Here is a 23,042-nt window from a genome sequence, read left to right on the forward strand (position 1 = left end):
GTATTTGTTACAGTAAGATAGCTCTAGATGGCGCTCCTGCCTAATCCTTCGATACTAAAGAGCAAAACTTTCCCAGCCTTTGTCTCAAATAGCTTATCCGAAACATTTAGGCGGGGTTTGAACTTTCTAAAACCATCGAGATGAGAAAGGAGACCTATGGAGCGGATGTCACTCCTGAGATCATAGAGTCCGCGGGCTTCTATCCTGTCTCGACGATGTTATCGACGATGATATATCTCGTCATCTAGCCGGACTGCAAGACTAAGCCTCGCCTCCCGAAATGGCCGTCAGCGATTGGCCAGGCTTATTGCCGGCGCTCCGCAGGATTGGTTGCTGCGGGAGACGGACGAAGAGAGTGGAGGGATTGCTGGCCGGCAGCCACTCAGTGGCTCAGGTAGAGTCCGAGCCAAGGAATAAGCCCTGGAGCGGTCTGACGAGCAGGTGAGTTCGTTCCATCTGCTTCAGGGCCTCTCGTTTGTTGTCCCATTTCAACCCTATCGAGAAGTTTTGGGTGTGGGACGAAGGGCGTCCGGTCAGGTCGGGAGAGAGAGAATGAGAATGAGAGAGAATGCGCCGGTCGTGAGTCAAAGACACGCGCCGCCGCTGCCGCCGAAGGTCTCCCCAAGGTTGCCGGGCGCCGCTTTTTGTTTTCTCCGCGGGGCGGGAGAAGAGAGTCGCGCCTTCCCGGCGACAACTGCTTTGGCTCTTCCGCTGTGTTGGCCGGCGGCTCCCGGTTCTTGCCCTGCGCGCCCGTCCCCGTCCCCGTCCCCCACTTCCCCGCCTGTCAAGGGGCTGATTCGAGTTGGGACCGTGTTCGGCGAGGGTGGGGGATCGTTTTATGTCGTTTTGTCTCCAGGATGATCTGGTTTTTGAGGTAGGCCTAAACCTGGTGGTTCTCAAATTCCTGTTCTGCGCCCTTTCTAAGCTCCTCGGGGCCTAATGTTTGTTTTTTTCTTGTTTTCCTGTGAGGCCCCCGTGACTTCTCTGAGAAACTTCGTCTGGTTTACATTCGTTCCTTCGATCGTCTTCTCCCTTCTGTTTTTGAGTGCTCCGGAGAAGGCAGTTATTCTTACAAGTTGTTCTTACATCTAAACAGAATTTGCGTGGCCATCTCTGTTGCTTCTAATAGTGCCGGGTTTTCCTCCTCTTCCTTGTTTATTTCTTTGGACACCAAAACAAAAAAAATCACCGAGTAATGGGGAAAAGATGCTGCTGTCTTGTGAGCTAAAGGCTTAAGAACTGTCTGGTTCAAAATAAATAAAGCGGTAAGCCCATCCAGATTTGCCTCTAACTAGTACTTAGAGCAAAATTCAAAGTAGGGCGCACAACATCTGTGATCTACAGTAACATTCCTGCACACTTAAAAATATTCCCTCTCTCAAAAAGATTTTAAAATTCTTCCTACATGATTAAGACATCGCTCACTCACTTTGAGTCATCCCCCACTTCAGTTTTTTCCTCCACAAAAACTACACATTTGCTCATCTCTGATATTAGCTGTGTCTATTATATTACTTTTATTGTTAGAAAATGTGGTCATGATCTGACATCTATAGACAATATGCTTCAGAACCTGGTGCTTAATATATTTAAGTATATTTTGAAAAAAACATTAAAAATGTGATGTTTGCAAAATTATGTTGTTGCATTCAACAATATTGTGGGAAATAGGGTCACGTTACACACATAGAATTCATTTAGTGAAAATTGGGACCACCAACTTAGTCATTAAGTGAAATTGCTGAGTAAAACCATGACACTGCTTATGATCTTACTTGAGCTTTCCTTTGCTTTACAGACCTGAAATATGAGGATTGGTCACAAAGTTACTTTTTTTACCAATGTAATTGTGAATGGTTAGTAAATGAGGCAGTCACTAAACAAGGATTGCCTGTAATCTTTGTAATCATAATATTTGGTTTCTGCAGTTAAATGGATGCAGTAGAGAATGATATGAAATAACTGACATGACATAAAACTACTCTGACACTGAATTTGCAGCTGACCTGAGCTAGATAGAAAATAATCTGATTTGGCAGAATATAGCTTTTTATGTTACATACTGATACTTGCTCATCGCAGGTATAATTGTATTTGCAACAAAAATGTTCTGTCCACTTCTGTAGAAACAGTAGTTCTGAACAGTAGCAGGCATAGAACCAGTTGTATGTCTGCTGCTGTTTTGACCCACCTGCCTGCCTGCCTGGGCTCTTACCTGACCTTTATTTCCTGCTTTTTCAACCGCAGCTGCTTTCCGTGACACAGCTGTGATTGAAAAAATAGGGAAAAAATGCTTTTTCAACTGCTGCGCACTCACACACAGCGCTTCTCAGATGTCCAGGCAGCTAGTTGATGATATACACGTACGTGGAGCATAAAATGTAAAATCACCGAACCAGTAGTTACACCAGTCGGATCCCACCCCAATTACATTGGTGATGAATACACCACTGGAAAACCTGAAAAACTAGGTTAGGGAAAGACCATCATGGAGAAAACCTTATCGTGGTTTGCTTAGAGTTGACATCAAATTATTGACACATAGTCAACAGTCAGTACAACTTCAGTATAAATCAATAGATAGTAACGAGACAAAATATTTTTCTGGTTTCATAAAGATCCTATGAAAAGCAGCATTCTAATAGTTCCTTAAAGTTCAAAATATTGAATTCTAAATTTAAGAACTAAATGGAAAACATGTCTTAAAATTTTAGGATCCATTATTCATTATTAATTCATTATTAATGATAAACTGACATTTTACTAATTTATTTGATTCTACACTTGTAAATAGGCTTTTACACAACTGTATCTCCTATCAAAAACTAAATAATAGCTTATCTACTTTAAATGTTATGTCCTTAGCACAAAAAACTATTTAATTGTCTGGTTCAATTTGATTTTATAACTGGAGTCCCAGAACTCGCATACCTGCAGGGTAAAAATTAGAAATAAAAAATAATTTAATATAGCAGCCAAAACTAAATAGCTGATACTTAAGAGATTGCCCTTGATCTTGTCAGTGTTAAACATTACTGAACAAATCACATTTATTTTATTCTTTATGAGGGAGTAGTATATTACTGTTCTTACATAGCTTGGATGTATTTGTTACCAAATAATTATACAAACTAATGCTTTTTAGCAATGTAAGTTCTCGTTTTAATGCTATTAGAATTTATAATTCTAAGAGAAGCTCTAAGAGATTGATGGGATGTTTTGTGGACAGGTTGTGCTATAAATAAATCTCATTGTTTTAATTGCTCATATTAATGAAGAATTGCAACTGTGTACAGGTATTCTTCACCTTACAACCACAGCTGAGCCCAAATTTACTATGTTGCTACATTTAATTTTGGGAATGATCATTTTATCAAGATCAGGCAGGAGCTTCCAATTAGAAGCTCTTTGGAGAGCCAAGATGGGTAGTAAAGTTAACATGTTGTATTATAGAAAGTTCTCAGCTATGGATGCTTTTTGGATGATGATTTGTGGTTAGTTATTCTCACTCCATTACAGGTTTGCTGTTATGACAAAGAAATTGGAAGTAAAAGTGCTCCGTAAAGTGCTTGGAGCTCCAGGAGCAAAAATAAATCTAGTTAATGTCAATACTCCTTTTTAAGAATATATATGTATTTTTATTTCAGGTTAAAGGAATATTTTTAAAATGTCAACTGTGAAGCATACATCATGAACTGCTATTCCCAGGTGAGAAACTGACAACTGAACAGCCAACAAGTTAGCTTCTAAAACCTGCTACAAGTAATAAAGCCTAAAACTAAGAACTGCCTTTCAAATGAATCTATTTTTCCTCTGCTAGGAAAAACTAACCATCAACTAAAACAAGTTTATAATGCAATATTTTATGATAGCAGTTTTGCTTGAATTTCATTTCCTTTTCTTCAGTTGCATTTTTCCATTACAAAACTCAAAAAGCTGATTACTTTCCAAAATAATCATAACTATGTTCACTTTAACTAAATTGTTCTTATTCATGTGAACTAAGTACAAAATAATTTTCTTCTTTAGGGATATGCATATTTACTGCAGAAGAAAATTCTTCAGACATTAAATTTCACATTATTAAACCATATATTTTATTGGTAGTATAGCCAGCCAGATGTTTAGTCTGGATTTGACCTTTTTATCCACCTGCTGGATCCTTCCCAAGGACCTGGGATAAATAGATGTCTCGTGGTGTTAGAGGTATCATTGCAACATACTCTATTCCAATAAAGTTGCCTTTTTCAATTGACAGTGATGATTTTGTCAGTGCCAATAGTATTTGGCACTGTGTTTTAGGATTGCACTCAAGGTACTTATTACTTTTGGTACTGTCTTTGCTTTATTTTGCTCTAGTCATTCTACTTCTATTTACAGGTCTTTATATTTTGAGGTTTCCTCCAGTTCTTTCTCTTTTCTTTTGCTGTCTCCAGATACTGCCATGCTCACCATACAGACTTTTAAATATATTATTTGCCTAAAGTATGCTAACTGTTTTAATGCAGTGTACTTTCAAAATTATATTTGTTAAAATCATTCTCAAACATCATGGCATTTATTGTTTAAAATTGCTTCAGTTGCTGGTACTAAAATAAATTACATTAAATAATTGAATCGGTTACCATTTTTGTACTCGTGAAGTGTGATCTTTGAACATTCCTAAGTATAATATTTTATCTGAAAAAAATACAATAAAATATATTGTGATTGATCTATGGCAGGGATGTCAAACGTTATCATGGCAGCATCATGTGATGTATCGGACTTTTTTCCCCTTCGCTAAACTAGGCATGGGCGTGGCCAGTGCCTGATGCATAGGCCTGTAGGCCGGGAGTTTGACAGCCCTAGTCTATGGGTTCTGTCTTGTGGTATACCATGTAAAACTTTAAAAGTATTTTTGTATATACAGTATATAATTGATTCTTGCTTCTGTTGTAACTGTTTTTCTTTGAATCTTTTTTCCTACTTTGAATATTAGTATACAACTTTATAGTGTTTAATTAATTAAAGGTGGTGTACAATTAAAACTATCAGTTACGTACTTTTAGTGAAAAATGCTAGAGCTCTAGCTATTATTATATTTATTTTGAGATGAATTGTCATATTAAAACAGATGAATATTCTCTTAAAAAATTTTCTCTCTCCAGGCTGATTATGGAGCTTCTATCTCCTAGCAAGCTGAAGTTGTCAAATTACAAATTACTGAATTCTCTACCTTATTCTATATGATTTGCTGGATTAAGCATCTATTTAGAGTAATATTTATGCAAGTTGGGTTAACTATGGATTCAGTAAGTATACCTATTATTACAGTGATATATTTACAAAAACTGAAAGTCTGAATAATGTATAAGGAATGACATGCATAAATGACAATGACATTAAAAGGACATGAACACACAGTATAATATTTAAATATAACTGAATTTTGGAATATGTGTGCCTAAAGTTCTCTGGATTGTGTTGAGGAATAGTTCATTACATTATAAAATATAATAAAAATAATTTTGTTGGTTAAGAGGGAGATTTATTGTGAGCCCATTCAAATTTTGTTGCAGAATATTGTGCCACTTTATCAAATTTATATAGCTGCCCATGTCACTTGAATGACACTGGGAACAATAAAATAAATCTTAAATTTTAAATCTGTTTTCTGGCTTACAATGCAACTTAATGAATGTTTATACAAAAATAGATAGTTTTTCTAGGTTTATTTAACTAAGTAAAACTTCAAAGTAAAGTAATATTGACACAGATTTTTTTTTATTTTCAGTTGCTTTGGTCAAATAAAACTTATGGCCCAAACAGAAGTATTGTAAGAAAAATTGGCTCCAACCTTTCTCTGATACAATGTCCAAGGGTTCAGTTTCAGGTAAGATATTTATTTGTTTGCTTTGATTTACAAAAACTAGTAAGAGCTAAAAATCTGGGTTTGTGGTATTTTCAGTTTGGAACTAAGAATAGGGATACCCCAAATTTAATTATTTCCTTAGGCAAAAAAGTAGTTACATTAATTTTAAAACTTAAAATTTAATTAAATGAAAATGTCATGGATTGATAAATTGGATGTACTGTTCTTGAAAGTCTTCGTTGATGAGAGTCGAATATAATTCAAATATCTAATGAAACTATAACAAAAGTTCCTCAGAGGCGCATACACAGTTCCTTAAACATACACATCCCAGAGATTTCCTAAAGTTGTTGCTGAATTCTAATTTCTTTATATGATAGAAACAGGTGTGACTTTATTATATAACTAGATAATTATTAAATTTTATTTTAAATGTAACTGAACTGAAATATTATACCTGGCCTCACTTATTAGTTTTTGAAGTGCAACTGATGTATCTGGATTACAAAAGAAAACTCTCTTCTCATCTGTGCGAAGCCACCTTCCCATAAAGCCAACAAAACTGGAGTATGAAGCTTTCCAGAGCTAAACTATGAAATTGATTTGCAAGTTTCACTGAACACTTCTTAAAACTGCTTTCATGTGATACTTTAATGTAATACTTTAAACTTTCCCTTCTGAGGAGACCATTAACTTGACTGATTTGGCATGCTATTATTTCTTTAAAACTTTCCTGAATTGGTGAGTTGTTCTTTAAACTTGAATCTTCAGAGTAAAATATACTTTACAAAATAGTTATTCTGCAAGATATTGCCACTTAAAGTTTCAGTGGCATCAGTCTGGAGAGAAGAAAATATCAACCTAAAAAATCCATATGAGCTCATTTGATAATTGTAGAGTTTTTTGATACAATGCTTATTTTGAAATAGTAGGCAAAGTTATGGGATATATTTTTATACAATAAAGCTTACAAAGTAAGTCAAAGAAAAAGCTGTACATAAGCAAATAGTGTATGTCTCTCATTTTGAGATGGAGGTTGCCTCAGGATTCTTCCTGTAGTAGAATATTCGAGCCTGCATTAAGTTTAAGATAATTGGTACAAAATAGCAGGGTCTCATTGCAATTTTTGCACCTAGTGGTTTGCTCTAAATTGCTGTAAATTATTGTAGAAACAGGACTCCTTTTGCTTGCAGCTTAAGGAATTACACCTGTGAATGTTATTTTTTCCCTCTTATGGATTAAGTAAATGGCAATTAGATGTTTTTCTCCACTTAATACGTACTTGGACATTTTTCACTATACCCTGGGGTTCCTATTTATACTTTTGCCAAAAAAAACTGGTGGAAATGTGCAAGAAAATTGCATAGCCAGAAAATTGTAAAAATGATAATTGGGTATATGGTACTGCTGATGCACACGCATTTGCATCAAGAAGGAACAAAACTTATGTAGGAGGAATGTCAATATATAAACAGTAGGTGAAAAAAATGGTAGTATTTTTTATTTAAAAAATAGTCCCTTCAGAATAAGAATTTTGTAAAATTATTTTGTAATTATGTTGAAAATGGCAAACTATGAATATCATTGATCATGCAAAGGTCAAATTCAGCATATTTTTAATTTTAGGTTTATTTTCTGATGATAGTGCCATGTATTTTAAATAGAATTTCCTTTTCAGTACTAAGTAATGAGTTCTGAAAAAACTTCAGTAATTGTGATTTATAGTAAAACTAATCTGTTATATTTGAAAGTTGGACGGAGAACATATTTTTAAGAAGATTGGTCATGATTTATTTATTTCTATTGCACTTAAATGTCAATGACATTGAACTTTATAGAACTTTTAACAGTTTTTGAGTAGAAAAGGCATTTAAGGATAAAATCACATTTACACATAACAAATTCATCAGGTTAGAAATATTTTGTATGATATGTGAGTATCATCATGTCCTTTTTTTCTTGGGTAAAATATTGGATATTTCTTTATTTTTTGCCTATAGCTATATTTATTTCATTATATTACTGGTCTAAGCTGTCAGTGACTTCTGAATATTTTCAATAAATCCTGACCAGAAATTGATTCAAAAATATTGCTTATGGAGTAAAAGAATAAGAAATATCATCTTCTATCTTAATCAATACTTTTCTCTGGAAAGCCTCCACCAATTCATTCTCCAAAGAGAAATGCCAATGTTAAGAGATCCTCAATCTATTATTTTATATGCTTTAACTATCTGAAGGCTCAATATAATGTTCACTTGCAGCAGCAGATTCAATTGTTTACAAAGCTATAATGCAGGGATAGAAGAGAGTTTAATGTTGGGCACAAATTCAGTTTAAAATCAAGCCCAAGAGAATAGAAAAATACAAATGTGTTCTTGAGTTGTTGCATGCCTGAAACTTAAAATAGTTGTTAGGCCAAAAAAGTTCTCTGTAGCCATGTCCGTTGCTGAAAAGTACTATAATTTTCTGAATAATGGCAGAATAAACTCTGCTGTTGTTGTTTTAAGTAAACCTAATAATATCACAGCTGTCTTCATGCTTTCTTGAAACTTTTCTATAGCATTCTCTCTTTCCTCTTTTCTTCCTTTCTTGCTCTCTAGCTGTTATATCACAGGATCGTGCACTGAGCCTGCTGTAAGTCAGTCTTCTCTTTTTTCACTAAAGTTCACTCTAACTATTGGTATTTACTTACATATTAATCTGCTTGTTAAGAATCTTAACCTATATTCCTTATTTTCTTATGCATAAGAACAAGCTATAGGTCTTTAATGACAGTGAAAGTTTTGTCATTTTTGGAAGCTTAACAGCAAAATCTTGCTGAAAAATTAAACTTTTCTTCAATATATGCTTTGGGTTTCTACTTTAATAGGGTATATGAGACTTAATTAGTACTGATACAATTAGCCAGATATTTTAAGTGTGGATGGGAAATTTATATACTTATTTTGGTGCCCAAGTTTTATCTTTTCACAATGCTTGGGTTTAGTTCCCTATCTAGTTTAAGGTCTGACAAAAGGCACATTTGAGTTTGGCATGTCTCCGAAAAAGCAAGTGAAGTCTGGTGTAATAAACAAGCCAAAAGTTCTAATCTACTTGCAATACTTGCATTTATAAAAGTTCTAGTTTCACATGACCATGAAATGATCTCTAAATAAAGCATCGAACTATTAAAAGACATGGTGATATGCTTTTCTTCCTTTTTGGAAATTATGTCACTATGATCCAATATTGGCCAGAGTAGTCACAGTGACAATATTCTTGTTAACACTGTAGAATAGCAAATATAGGCTTGAAATTTCGATAGATATAACCTTACAATATTGAGAATTTTAACTTCAGCCATTTCTAGAAAGTAGTTCTTTTTGATGCCTCCTTAGCTGGGCTGGCAAATCTGGAAACAAGTATAGTAAAATAACTTACAAACACATTCGTGTAAGATTTGGAGTTTCTTTTTCTGAAACTAATTTCTGTCTTTCATTTCTCGTCCAAATAAAATGCAATATGTATAAGAAATACTTTGAAATTTATCAATTATTCACCTATGTAACTTTATTAGTATATGTAAATTTCATAACCTGCAGCTAGATATTTGCTATGTAGTACCCAATTTGTATGTCATGCCCTGCATTAGGAAACAATAGTGGAAATGCTAATACTGTAGTAGATTAGATTGGATTCATACTAAGTTTGAAATTTTGCTCAAATGGAAAAAAAAAAACCCTGGTGTTTTACCTCTGGTATAAACTTGTTCTCCCATTTATTCATAATCACTCTTTGTATTTTATCTTTGTGTTACCTTTATAGTTATGTCATACTGATCCAGGCTCTAATATGTAATATTATCCAATCAATCTAGCTTACTTCTCAGCCTGCAGAAAGCACTCAATCTAACCAACTAAAAGAAGATGCGGTAGTCTCCCTTGTAGATGTAGGGTGGGTTGCTGAAGAAGATGACGAAGGAGACAAAGTCTTTACACGGTTCCGGTATGTTTCTCAAAGCTTAGCCTCTATAACTGGTTCTTTAAGGTTTGGTAGATAACCTGTGGAACTAGGCCACTAACCAACTTCTATGAGGTTACAGTTTGACAATCACGTTTTCTGATAACATGAAAACTGGCCAATATTATTGATCAAGGAAGAAAATCTTAACAAGCTTTAGGGATTATTTTAAAAATGTAATAAATATGTTTTATTATCTAGCCTTTCTATTTATGCAATAACTTCATGCTTATATAAGCATATATTTTTATAGTATGTTCCTATTTTAGTACCAAAATATCTGGGTAGTAGACAACAAAGAGATGTCCAGTATTATTTTAGCCAGAATGAGTTATGAGAAAGAATGAGAATACTATTTGCAACTCTAAGAAAGGAAAGTCTATTATAAAGAAATAGATTACAGGTAGTTGTCGACTTACAACCCAGAATTAAGCCCAAAATTTCTGATGCTAAGCAAGGCAGTTAAGTGAATTAGTTGTTAAGCAGATAACTAGTTGTTAAATGAATCATGTTATTAAATGAATCCGGCTTCCCTATTAAGTTTGCTTGTCAGAAACTCCTTAGAAAGGCTGCAAATGACAATCCCAGGATCCCCGGATGCTGCAACCATTGTGAAGGCATGCCAGTTGCCAAGCAGCCAAAGCTTGGTCTCATGACTTATAGGAATATTGCAATGGTCATAAATGTGAGAATTGGTCATAAGTACTTTTTTCAGTGCCGTTATAACTTTGAATATCATTAAACAAATGATTGCAAGTGGAAGACCTCATGTATCTAGATTCTTTCCACTTCTTTTCAACTGGTTTTGGCATAATGATGATCTTTGTTGCCTTTATTACATGTAAAAGGATGGGGAAGAATATTCTATTGATATTCCAGTATTGACAACATGTGAATTTATGTATTGGCTAGATTTGTAATAATCTGGCTGTATCCAGAGAAGTTCGTGACTAATTTTAAAAAAATAACAAAGCAAAAGAAATATGAAAATGAAAGCACTGATAAAATACTATTTGGTTTCTTCTACTTTTAGTTACTGTGCAGTAGGCTTGTGTAAGATAATGTACAATGAAAGTCCTTGAAAAGAAGGAAAAAAAACCCTCTGTCAGCAGTTCTAGTACAAAAGGAAAAGTGTTTACATAGGATCTTTAGGGGCTTTAGCAGTTGCTGAAGTTATGAAAGTAGAAGAAACCAGAGAATAGTCAGCAAAGCAAAAGTATAAAAAAAAGTCTTATGACATTTTAAGCATCTGAGTACAACTTTTAAAGGTTACATAGACCAAAGAAATTATAATACAATTTAGATATTAAAAGAAAAGCTGTTAAATTGTTATTAATATCTGTATAGATGAATTTTTCTGCACTGTTTGCAGATACAGTAATTGAAAAACAGTGGTTGTATTTAATTTCTAAACCATCTGTTCATGGAAGCATTTTATTGTTAAAATACAATTTATATTTTTTAAATGCTATTTGATTTCTAACTTATCTGTGCTGAAGGAACAAGGAACAAAAACGAACCCTTTGTCTTCACTTTCTTTCAAACAGAACATAATATAGTTTAATGATGTTTACAGGAACTTCCTAAACACTGATTAAATGCAAATATGGCAAAGACAGCATTCTGCATTTGCAGAGAATAAGTTGTTTAGTTTAAGAGACAGAACTTTAACTTGACTACCTTGATCAAGATACTACATGATGAAAAAGACTGAAACTATTTTTTAAAATTGTAGATCAGAAGGCTGGTCAAAATCCCAACCATTCCTTAAAAGTGAAGGCTCCTCAAGAAGAGATTCAAGTACTGAAGAATTGTTGCCCAAGAAATCACAAGAAATGGAAGACTCTAAAACTCCAGTAGCCAAAAATGATGAAGCATTGCAGAAAATAAATGCATTGGAAAATGAGCTTGCTAATTTAAGAGCACAAATAGCCAAAATTGTAAGCCTGCAAGAACAAAATTTGGCAGCAGGTATTAAGTTGTCCTTTCCTCGATGTTAGTAAGTTTGAAGTGTCATGCCTATAGTCAAAAAATACTAGATTCAGATGCAAATAACCCTGGTATATACATTATAACATTTAGAAAATTAGTTGTAGTAGTTTTTCTTTTTATCTTGACATGAAAGATCTGGAATGGCATCCTTCTCTATTGGTCCCCCTCTGCACATATGATCTTGAGCCTGCCTTCCATAACCTGTTGCTTTCCTTTGTGGTAGATGATAGCACCCATGATTCTAAGCCAGCATGCTTTGCTGAGTGCATGTGATGAAAAGTGTAATCTGATGTACTTGAAAGAGTAATAGTAGTAATACTAGTAATAGATTGGACAAAGTTGCAATAGACTCTTGTAGAAATTTGAGTCAAAATGATCTTGGGATTTGTATTACAAACTTTTGCAAATCGTAAAGATTTTGATTGGAAGTTCTTAAAATGAGACTTATTGTCTGACTGTTCTTATAAAGTATCCATAAACAACTTTATGAAAGGTTCAGTTGATACACATGTGCTGATTAATTTTTTGCCTGTGTTTCCAATTTTCCATTTACCCAACAACGTAGTGCATTTTCCTGGGAAATAGTATACAAACGCTGTTTTGTTCTATAATTTCCAGCTGAATAGCAGAAAGTTCCAAGTGTGTGGGGGAGGGGTTTGTTGACCTATAAAGCCATATATGCTTTGGCAGCAAGGTACTTAAAAAACCACCTTTTCCCTTTAGAAGTGAATTTGATCAACCTGTTCATGGTAAAAACATTCTCCCAATATCTTTTAATGGTCTACCATGTGTAAAAAGGACTTGGTTTTCAATTTTACAGCCCTCATAGTACAGAATGATTTCCCTTTTGAGATTAGCTTGGCATCCTCATTGACCTTTAGAAACTCTTAAAAATAGAACTGTTCCTAAGTAGTTATCATTTTCTCCATTCCTCTATGATATTTCTGTGTTTTAATGTTTTTATATTTAGTTAACAAATTCATACGATTAATAATCTTAACCCCTATATCCCTAGGAAACCAAAAGGGATGGAAAACACAATAAACTATGTTTATCTGTAAACAGAAGTCTTTTTTTTTTTGTTCAGCACAATGGAAAAGTAATAAACAAATGTTATACACTAGAAAGCTGCTTCGGTACTTGGTCAGTATAGCCATTTACAGCCAAGCTATATATTTCCTTAAAAGAAGCATCACCCTTTTCATTATATATTGTGTTATAAAAATGGAAAGGGAATATAGAAGTGGTACATGATAGCAATCCATTTCAATGCTGATTCTATTTGATAATCACAATAATGGGTACATTTTAAAACAAAGATTTATTAAAGATATTTGCAGCATATTTAAATGTACGTTGTTCTCACAGCTGGAATATGTTCTGCACCCCTTTCTGTTGTGCCGCCACCGCCACCACCACCGCCGCCACCCCTGCCTCCACCACCACCACTTCAGCACAGTGTTTCTGCCATTGACCTTATTAAAGAGCGCAAAGGAAAAAGAATAAATTCTGGCAAGACTCTGATAGATGGTGATCCAAAGAAGTTTGAAATGCCAAATATGCTAGATATCCTGAAAGACATGAACAGCATAAAGCTGCGCTCGGTGAGAAGGTAAGTTTTCCCCTTATTACAGAAAGGGTTGCAGGGAAGAAGTGCAATATTTTGATTATTGCTAAGCAGAGATGGAGATGAGATAATTTGTTTGCTTGATTCATATGATTAAAGTTCATAGTTTGGTTTTTAAACAGTAACTTGTCATTTTATTGAGTACAAATAGACTTAATGTCCAGAATTGGGGCCCATAACCACTTTGCTAAGTGACGGTTGTCAAATGAGATATCCCATGACTGTGATGGATTTACGGTGTTGATATTCCTGAGGGAGGGGTTGTTAATCAAATCACTAGAGTTTTTAAGAAAGACATTGAAGTGTGAAAGCAAAAAAAAAAAAGATAGGCAAAGCTTTGATGAAAATGGTGCATATCTTTGCATCATTTGAAGTCAGTGTGTCATAAAGCCTTAACTTATTCTTTTGAAGGCCAGAGGAAAGCACAATAAGGAAAACTGCTGATCCAACAGATCCTGCTGCTGTAATAGCTGAAGCTCTTAAAAAGAAATTTGCATTTCGATATCGTAGTGACAGTTCAAGTGAAAGTGATAAACAGATTTCAACTTCTGAAACAAATTTGGTAAGTGTTTGGTTTATATGTTGTGCTGAGCCCCATATATAGAATGGTTGTATTAACTTCAGGAGTCGGCTAGTTTACAAAGCACCCAAGACTAGGTTCATACTTTAGGCTAAGCCAAGCTACATTTAAATTTACATAAGTTCAGGACTGGATATCTCCAGAGTGTCTCATCTCAAAGAGATTGGCAAACTAATGTCCACCCAATTTTTAACATGCGTTATTACCAGTCCCAGTATTTGTGATTGGTTTCCCATTCTTTGAGTTAAAGGAGCAAATGCCAGGGAATGTTTGCTTCCTTTCATTCTCCAGATGAGCTGTTCAGAGCATCCATTGTTTGGGGATGATGCTTCTGTCGCTCGTTTGATAGGCTGGGCTTTAATTGAGAGGACACTCCTCCTCCTCCATGGGACTCCTCCCTAGCGTCCCCGGTTTTTGCTCAGCCTTCGTGGATATAGGCAGCTTAATTTCCTTTCCCTTGACCGGAATAGCAAAGGCTTCAAAAGGAGGCACCAGATCTGTGGCACCAGATCAGCAGGGGCAATTTTAGTTTTAAAATGACTTAATTGATCCATAGTTCATAGGAGGCTTAAGATGAGTATACTGAACTCCATACTTCTGAGCTTCAGAAGGGGCGATTTTCTACCCTCCATTGACTTAATGGAGGCCCATCCCCAGATTCCAATTAGATCCTCACAAAGCAAAACTCTTAGTTTTGTTATAATACCCAACATTTTGAATACATTGCATTGTCCTTTGGGTTGTCATCTGCCCAAGGTTCTTACGAAGGTTCTGATGGCTCTGGCTGTTCATCTCAGGGGAACACCTGTTAGACAGCAGTGTTATTTATATGACATTTCATTATTATCTTGTTCATATAAACAGGCAAAGGGGAGGCCTTAGCATCGGTCATCACTAGGAGAGACTTGCAGTCCATCTCTCATCACTCACGCATATGCCATTTTCTTGCATGGGGCTACAATCTTACAGCCTCCTGTAGTGCATTGATATCACACATGGGACCTCAACAAGGTCCTTACCGCACTCAAGAAAACTCCCTTTGAGCCCATGTAGACCATGAGTCTCCATTCCTAACGTACAAGATGGTTCTCTTGGTTGCCATTACATCGGCCAGTTACATCTTGGATCTAGTCTTGTCAGTTAGACAGGAGCTCTGTATTTTTCACACAAAGTGGTCCTTAGTCCAGATCCATCTTTCTGCATATATTTCAACTGCACGATGTGTGTTAGGAAACAAAGTTTCTCTTCGTTTCTTTTCAACCACCCACCATTGGGTGCAAGACTCCTTCCTCAATGACCAGTAAGTGGCTGAGAGCACAATTCCCAAGTCTCATGAGACACAATCTCTTCCTGTACCCAGGGATATCACTGTTCATTCGACCTGGAGCGCTGCGATGTTGACAACATGGGCCACAAGCCCCAATAGCGAAAATTTACAAGGCGACAACAAGGGCCTCACCATCGGCTTTTATTTAGAAACTATTAGAATGATGTCTTCGCCTCTACAGAGGCTGCCTTTGACAGGAGAGTGTTACAAAGGGTCCATGGGGACCAAGAAAAGGGGTATCCGAAGCAGACGGAAGCCCTCCCATCGGACACGCCAAGCTTTGGTATGTCCCAGTGGATGCTCTGAACAGCTCATCTGGAGAAGGGGCATTGGTACTTACCTGACACACCCTTTCTCTGTGAGCTATGAAGAGCATCCATCCCCATCCTTTTTCGTCTGGTGGGATACTATTCCGGCCAAGTATTAGAAAGGGTAAGGAAAAAGAAATATTTCATCACTTCGACTTTGCCAAAACTGGGGACGCTAGGGAGGGGTCCCATGGAGGAGGAGCGTCCTCTCAATTAAAGCCCAGCCTATCAAACAAGCGACAGCATCATCCCCAAACAATGGATGCTCTTCACAGCTCACAGAGAAAGGGCGTGTCAGGTAAGTACCAACGCCCCTTCTGGTAGATTTAGTGCTCCCACTAATAGAATTTAAAGCAGTATATTTCAAACTTGTCAAGTTTAAGAGGCGTGGACTTAAAATTGTAGAACTCCCTAGCAATTGATCTAAGTGTTTTAGTAGTAGGCATGAACTGGTCAATAAAAATTCCAGCTTATTGTATACAAACATTGCATTTTTTTTTTCAGTTTGGGCCACACCTTCTGAAACCTACAGGAAAAATGAAGAATCTAATTGAAAATTGTTAATTAGAAAAACCATGCTTCGGTATAAAAGGACTGCTCAACTGTTTTGAGAATTAGGTTTATAATTTCACAACACTTGAGTTATGTGCCTTGCTTCCATGAACAAGTTTAAAAACAAAAATTCTACCATGTTCTAACACAGGTTTCAGTATTTATATACATGCTGTGTTGGGCCAACACTAAGTTATAAATGTTACTCTTAAACTTAAGTGAATGCAATTAGTTTAAATTATAGCTTTGATGTTAATATTGGGAATATAATAGGACATATTTATCCTATATTGACATCTTATTTTTAACTTGAAGTACAGACTTTACTAGAGCTTCTTTTCTTTCTATAGGGTGAAAGTGACAAGACTTAAGAACTTTATTATTCAGCAAAATTGGCTAAATTTAAAGCTAATGCTGCATGGAGGTATATTTATATGGAAGAAACTAGCTAAAACTTAAATTATGTTTTTACATAGGATGAAACACTATAATTGCAACTCCATTCTAGTGATAATGCATATATAATGAATATATCAACAGCTACTAATGAAACTTAATATTTAATTAGCATAGTTGACCTCCTTCATAGACCTTCAGACCTGTTTACTCACAAGTTCCTGTAGAACTGAACTGCAGATAATAAACAACTGTCAAAAATGTCAGAAAATAATTTGAGATTGGAAAAAACCCAATTGAAGATCAGCTTTCCTGCTGAGTAAAATATTTTACTTCTTGAACAGTATATTTTATCAGTATTTTGTCATCTTGGACAGTATTTGTGAACTGCTGAATAATTCGGTGTGACAAGGAAAGGTGCTTTGTCTACGAATGAGATTAAGAGCAAATTTAAATATCATGAAACGGGTTGCCAACCTTTGGACCTCAGGGACCACCAAACTCATAATTTTAAATCCCGCGGACCACTAATATGAATTTTGACTGACGGTGGCTTCCTGACATTGGTGGGAAAGTCGGTCCCATATTCCAGAGCTGCAGTAGTCACGGGACTGGCCCTTTGGTCATCCTGGAGCAGCTGCTATTCCACCCGGGTGCACCATCCTGACATGGACTGGAGGAGCTGCTCCGGGATCACCAAAGGCCAGTCCTGTGACTGGCAGCTTTGAAATATGGGACCGACTTTCCCACCGATGTCAGCAAGCCACCCTCGGGCAGATTTCCCTCCCCTGCTGTTAGTCTTATCTTCCAGTTGCAGCTCACATGGCTCTACTCAAAGGTTTGCGCTCGGCTGAAGGGTGGGGGCCAGCTGGTAGGCAGGCCATGGGGGTGGTGCCACCTTGTGTTCCCACACAGCCTGGATTAATTGCTTTGGGGGGGACATTTCTCTGCAGACCACCCAAACATTCTCGCAGACCACCAGTGGTCCGTGGCCCACTGGTTGGTGACCACTGTCGTGAAAAGCTTTCACTTTGAAATTTGTTCAGATATGAAAATGTTTTTAATTTGATCATGTAAAATTGCTCTCAGATACTTTGTTTATTATCATATAGTTACATCAGTATTTTTAAACTTTTCCAACACTGTTCAAAATTAAAAAATAGTATATATTACATTAGTCTGGTCATTTTTTTGATGCTTGAACAAAGAATATTGCACAACAGGATCTAAGAACATCTAAAGCAAACAAAATTCATGCATTAAAAGGATTGGATATATTTAAAGATACAACCTGTATCTGATGAGTCCTAATCAGGTTTGCTTTAAACTGGAAAAGATAGTTTTAAAAATAGGAGATATGAAAGTGTTTTAACCTTGTAAAGCTGCTTCAGATGTTCCAACAGCTTGAAATGAATGAAATATATTTTCAAACTGTCCAGCCTGACTTGTATAGCAACAGAGATGAATCATATCCCTGCTAATTATTATTTAGATAAAACTGGATGATGTGGGAAGAGACTAATGAGAGGAATATACAGTTAAGCATACTATCAGGCACAAGATTTTCAACTTCATAGTCTAATTTATTACTGCTAATATGTGCTGTTTAAGGGAACTATATGTAAATAGATGGGTATATGTATATGGATTGTGCTGTAAAATAATTGTGTGAATGTAGATAGATAGTCTTCAATTTATAACTGTTGCTTAACTACTATTTAAAGTTATGTTGACCTCAAAGAGCCATCACAAAATATTGCATTGCTCCCAACCTGTGAGGCCATTGGCAACTAGCTCACATTTATGATTGCATTTTGCAACATTTTTGCCATTTTCTGGCAAAAACACCCAGTGATTAAGCATCACACTTACTACTACATGGTGCATTTAATGACCTTGATGACTCACTTAACAATTACCCTGACTTACATTCTCAGTTGTCATACATTGAGGACTATCTGTATGCAATACATTGGTATGGCATTACCACTGCTGAAGGTATATAAATAAAAAGATTCCTGGTACAACTTTTAATGTTACGGTGCTATGGATTGGACTACAGATAACATGATTTAAATTAGAGGAAGCCATAGAATCAAAGAAGTTAATAATCTTGATCTAGGCAGAGATCAAGTAGAAAATTGTTAGCAAATGCCTTCTTATTCTCTAGTAAATTGGTAAATTTACCAAATTTAAATTAATAAATTGGTCCATGAGTTGCAGTAGTTGTAGAGGTAACCTGTAAGTTGATTAAATAAAAACATTTCACAAAGAAACCATACAAGCCTAGCCGTAGGTTATGTACTTAAAAAATGATGTTATATCCCATTATGTCCCATTGAGTTCTAGCTTATCAGTATGAAGCATTGGTCTTTCCAGACATAATACTTGAGTCCCCAATAGTTAAAAGAGTTAGAAAAAAGGACATAGAGACAGGGTATCTTATTTCCATAATCAGTATTTTGCAGATTTAAATGGTGTTAATAGCTGTAGCAATATTAGCATATTACGGTAGAATTAGCCATTTTGAATATCAGATCAAATAAAGAGACTGGTGAATCTCAAAACCTAATTTTTAATACATGAAAAATTTGTTCTGCATAAATTGTATTTTATCCAGAGAAAGAATGGTCATAGCCTAGATGACTGGAAACTGGGAAAAGGGATTTCTGAAGCAGATTTATCCAATTATGATTGATAATTAATTCAATGTATTCAAAAGACAGGGTAGATGTTGGGTCTCTAAAAGATCCTTCACTATAGAGATGGTACCATTAGTATTATACAACAGCAAAGAAAGGGACAGACTGGAATGAGATTACATGAAGATTGCTGAATAGTGCTGAGATTTTGCTCAAGACCATAAGTATGATTTTTTTTCTGTGTTCTCTCCGATGGCTGATACAATTTGGGAGAATCATTTGTGTCATGACTGTTGGCAGGTCTCAGAGTGAGATCAGAAACGCTAAGATTGAAGAAAATAAGAACCCCCCCTCCCCCAAACACCAGAAAGGAGGTAGCTGCTAATGAGATAGCAGTCATAGTAGAAACCTATGGTTACCAGATTTGGAATCTGCCAAAAGGTTGTGGAAATTAAAACAGTGCCAAGAATAAAAATCTGAACAACAGAAAGCCAGACTTTGGACAACTTCTACATGCAGTTGAAGAGTCTAAAAACTGTTGTTCAAAGACCAGGCGAAGCACAAAACTTTAGCAGTGTATTAAATGAAGAGCAAGGGAGAATAAAAGATGGCTGCATTTCAAACAATAGGGATTATGGGACACACCAAGCTGAACCCACTGAAGAGAATTAAAGCTGTTTTTATCCCTTCTTTCTAACCAGATGTTTTGTGCACAGTGCAAGTTTCATAAATAGTTTGGAACTGAAGAGACTAAGTGGAACTACAGCTGTTGATAGCAAATGTTTTTTTAAAATTTTTTGTATATCTACTGTATGTCTGGATCAGATGAAGAGAACAATGACCCTGCAATTCAGAATTTCCATACTAGCACCAGCCTTAAGAGCCTCAGCTTTGGTTGACTGATTTGCGGGCGAACAATGCCAGTGTATGATTTCCTATGGCATATGAGACAAGGACACCCATCAGTGGATAGGATTTTGCCATATTAATATATTTGCAAAAAAGGTTATTTCACTGCCTTAGTGTTAGGCTCCCCAAGAAAAGGCATAGAATTGCCAAATGAGCACTATGGCCTCACTTCTAATCAAAGATACTAGAGAAATTAATTTGTGATTGGAAAAGCAAACTAAGAGATAGAAAAACAAAGGAAAAAACCCTCAAGCAAACCACTGGTAAGTTTTTTTTTATAGGATTAGCTTGCTGCAATACAAGATTTCTTAGTTTCCCATAACAGCAATCCTCTGAGGAAGTTTGGGCTGATGAAGAGTGACTGTCCCAAAACCTAGTGAGCTTTTCATGCCTAATGATGGCCTAGACCCTAGATCTTCCCCTCTCATATTCCTACCTCGAAACACCTATCGTGCACCTGAGTTTAAAAGGCTCCTGGCGCTGATTCTGTAGTTGAAAAGAGACTGAGGAAATAACTGAACCCACACCCAGGAATTTGGGCCCTAGGAATATGCTTCCCACTAAAGATTTTCCGTGACTTTGGAACAGTTTGGTTTAAGTGCTGTATATTTGCTGCATAGGCACCACAAAGAAAATGACCACAAAACAAGAAGCCCTTATAGAGTCCAAAGCAACTAAGAAAAGTTCTTTGATTAACGTGATCTTGACTGTTTCTCCACCTTTCAAACTAGACTCCAGATAATGTGAAAAGTTTTTATTATTAATCAAAGATTAACAGCAACAGGCACATTAACATGAGGATGGCAAAGCCTTTAAGAAATGGCTTTACACTGAAGCTCTCTCCCAAAAATGGCTGTTGCAAATTGTAAACAGAACAAAACAGTCTTTACAGTAAAAACAAGGAAAATACAAATGAACAAAATTAAAGCACCAGTTTCTCAAAATAGATTACATTTGTGCTTACAGTACTTAAAACTTAAAACTTACAAAAAAAGGAATGCTTGAAGATTAAAAATTAGTCCTTAAAATTTGTCCTTAAAAACATTTCTCCTTTTCACATCAAAAAAACCCAGGATGGGTAACATTTCAATAGAGGGAGGGAATAAGTAAACAATGCACTTTTTCAATCAACAAAATTTGGTCACTTAGCTTTGTGCATAGTTTAAGGCAGCTGTAACAACCTATCAGTTCCCCTTCCCCCATGGCTGCTCATGAAAATATCACATTCTAAAAAGAATAAATTAAAAAATGCCTTTTGAGTCCTTTCCATTTTCCCTTTTTTCCCAATCCCATCAAAAACTCATTCACTCATCCTCTCCCCCCCCCTCTCTCTCACACACACACACACTGCAGCGTAAGGGGCATTTTGTACCCTTGTTATGAAGGACATGCTTTCCATCCCACTTTATTTCAGACTGGCAATACCCTGAGCTGTTTCTGGTAGTCATTCCACCTTTTTTGTTGCATGTGCAGTTCAAGTGTACAATAGCAAAAACAACATGCAAATGTTTTCACCATAGAATTTTAACATAATTTGAAGATCTTCCTCTCCTCCATCCCACCTCCCTTCCCAAAATTCAGAAGTATTTCTGCTTGCTATATTGCATTCTCATACTCTGGAGTAAAACATGGCTGTGCTTTATGTTAAATGTTCAATTCCCAATACACAACCAAGTTTGTAACCCACGGCAGGACTTCTCTTACTAAGAGAAAAATGAGCTGCAGTTTCAGATTTGATAATTTAAAAAAAAAAATCAGTGGTTCGTTCACAGCCATGCAAAAAGGTTATTTTTGAATCTACAGTTTCCAAGTCTGTGTAAACATCAGTTCTTGCCCAAGGCAGCCACCTATGGGCACTCCACATTTCCACATTTTGGACAAGGATTGAATGGAGTCCTGCTAAATTCCAGGAAAAGAATCATCCATGTCATGTGGCAGTTCTGAAGGCCTTATGTCAAACCTTTTAAAAAACCAAATGATGTGGCACATAACAAATCTTGAACTTTCTCAGTCAAGACTTATATTCTTCTCAGGGTTGCATATTCAAGGTTTCATGCAGAAGCCAACCGAGGCATATGCATATTGCTCTGTATTCAGGTCTTGTAACTGAAAACCAGTTTCAAATGATTTCTCAAAGGAAACAATTGGAAATAAATAATGCTGACATTGTTTACACTGAAACCTTGGCAGAATTTATCCTCCAACGCTGGTCTGTAGGTACCAAGCAATAGCAGTTTGTTAAGCAGATCCTGAGGTCAGGATAATCTGTGTTCCTGAGGTACTACATCAGAGTCTGTTTCCTCACATGCAGGATCAGTATCATCACCGCTGCTAGATTGTTCTCTCTGAATACCTTTCCAACTAGCTTTATTCAGTCCCATGTGGCCAAGCATAGTTTGCGACAGCTTGGTGTTTGAAAAACGAGCCCATTCTGCAAATAATGGTTCCACCAAATAGGTCATGAAACCTAGAAAGAAAAAATAAGTTATAATTTAAACATCAAAAAATCCTACCCCACAACTCTGTACATTTTAAGAATATTTCAGTATTTCATGGTTTTATTATACTGTACAGCATCTGCATATTACTGAGCATAGGAAATGTATACAGTGAATAAAATAATTTGTAAATATAACAATATAGTCCCTGAGAAACAGTTTTATCATTCTTTCTATGAATTTAGTTTTACTTTACAATATGACAAATTGTACAAACTGGGCACAGATTACAAACATTCAGACCAATAGGTGCACCCAATATTTAGACTAAAACAGAGCCTTGATACGGCGCTTCCCAAAGATCTAGGACAAGATCAAAGGCATTATGATCCCAAGCAGCCGTTGCTGAAGTACT

The 23,042-nt window shown here is 36.0% G+C and overlaps 2 protein-coding genes across 8 annotated transcripts in view; one reads left to right on the plus strand and one right to left on the minus strand.

Annotated features, from left to right (window-relative positions):
* The first annotated feature begins 348 nt into the window (after positions 1 to 348).
* MTFR1 (mitochondrial fission regulator 1) lies at positions 349 to 17,810 on the plus strand. Of its 4 annotated transcripts, XM_026706134.2 has the most exons (10): positions 349 to 874; positions 970 to 1,265; positions 3,648 to 3,708; positions 5,151 to 5,294; positions 5,777 to 5,875; positions 9,714 to 9,841; positions 11,592 to 11,827; positions 13,217 to 13,460; positions 13,887 to 14,037; positions 16,195 to 17,810. In XM_026706134.2, the coding sequence occupies exons 4-10, from the start codon at positions 5,229 to 5,231 to the stop codon at positions 16,252 to 16,254; spliced, it is 984 nt and encodes a 327-aa protein (XP_026561919.1). In that variant the 5' UTR covers positions 349 to 874; positions 970 to 1,265; positions 3,648 to 3,708; positions 5,151 to 5,228; the 3' UTR covers positions 16,255 to 17,810. The 4 variants fall into 4 exon arrangements, with proteins under 4 accessions (XP_026561919.1, XP_087787440.1, XP_026561918.1 ...); XM_087931314.1 differs by lacking the exon at positions 970 to 1,265; XM_026706133.2 differs by lacking the exon at positions 970 to 1,265 and having other exon boundaries at positions 349 to 441.
* PDE7A (phosphodiesterase 7A) overlaps positions 17,718 to 23,042 on the minus strand; it is a 46,262-nt gene continuing 40,937 nt past the window's right edge. For all 4 annotated transcript variants that reach the window (XM_087931313.1, XM_026706131.2, XM_087931311.1 and 1 more), the window contains one exon: positions 17,718 to 22,656. In XM_087931313.1, the coding sequence (XP_087787439.1) occupies positions 22,445 to 22,656 (212 nt within the window). In that variant the 3' untranslated portion in view covers positions 17,718 to 22,444. The remainder of the gene's footprint in view (positions 22,657 to 23,042) is intronic.

The sequence above is a fragment of the Pseudonaja textilis genome, chromosome 3 (assembly GCF_049901715.1).
Source record: "Pseudonaja textilis isolate UNSWEBS1 chromosome 3, rPseTex1.2, whole genome shotgun sequence".
In the NCBI taxonomy this organism is placed as follows: domain Eukaryota; kingdom Metazoa; phylum Chordata; class Lepidosauria; order Squamata; family Elapidae; genus Pseudonaja; species Pseudonaja textilis.

Bases quoted from the DNA above. Each gene is read 5' to 3' on its own strand.
- MTFR1 (XM_026706134.2), top strand. From the start codon at position 5,229: ATGATTTGCTGGATTAAGCATCTATTTAGAGTAATATTTATGCAAGTT. The intron at 11,828-13,216 runs GTATTAAGTTGT...TTGTTCTCACAG, and splicing joins AGAACAAAATTTGGCAGCAG to CTGGAATATGTTCTGCACCC. The intron at 13,461-13,886 runs GTAAGTTTTCCC...ATTCTTTTGAAG, and splicing joins AAGCTGCGCTCGGTGAGAAG to GCCAGAGGAAAGCACAATAA.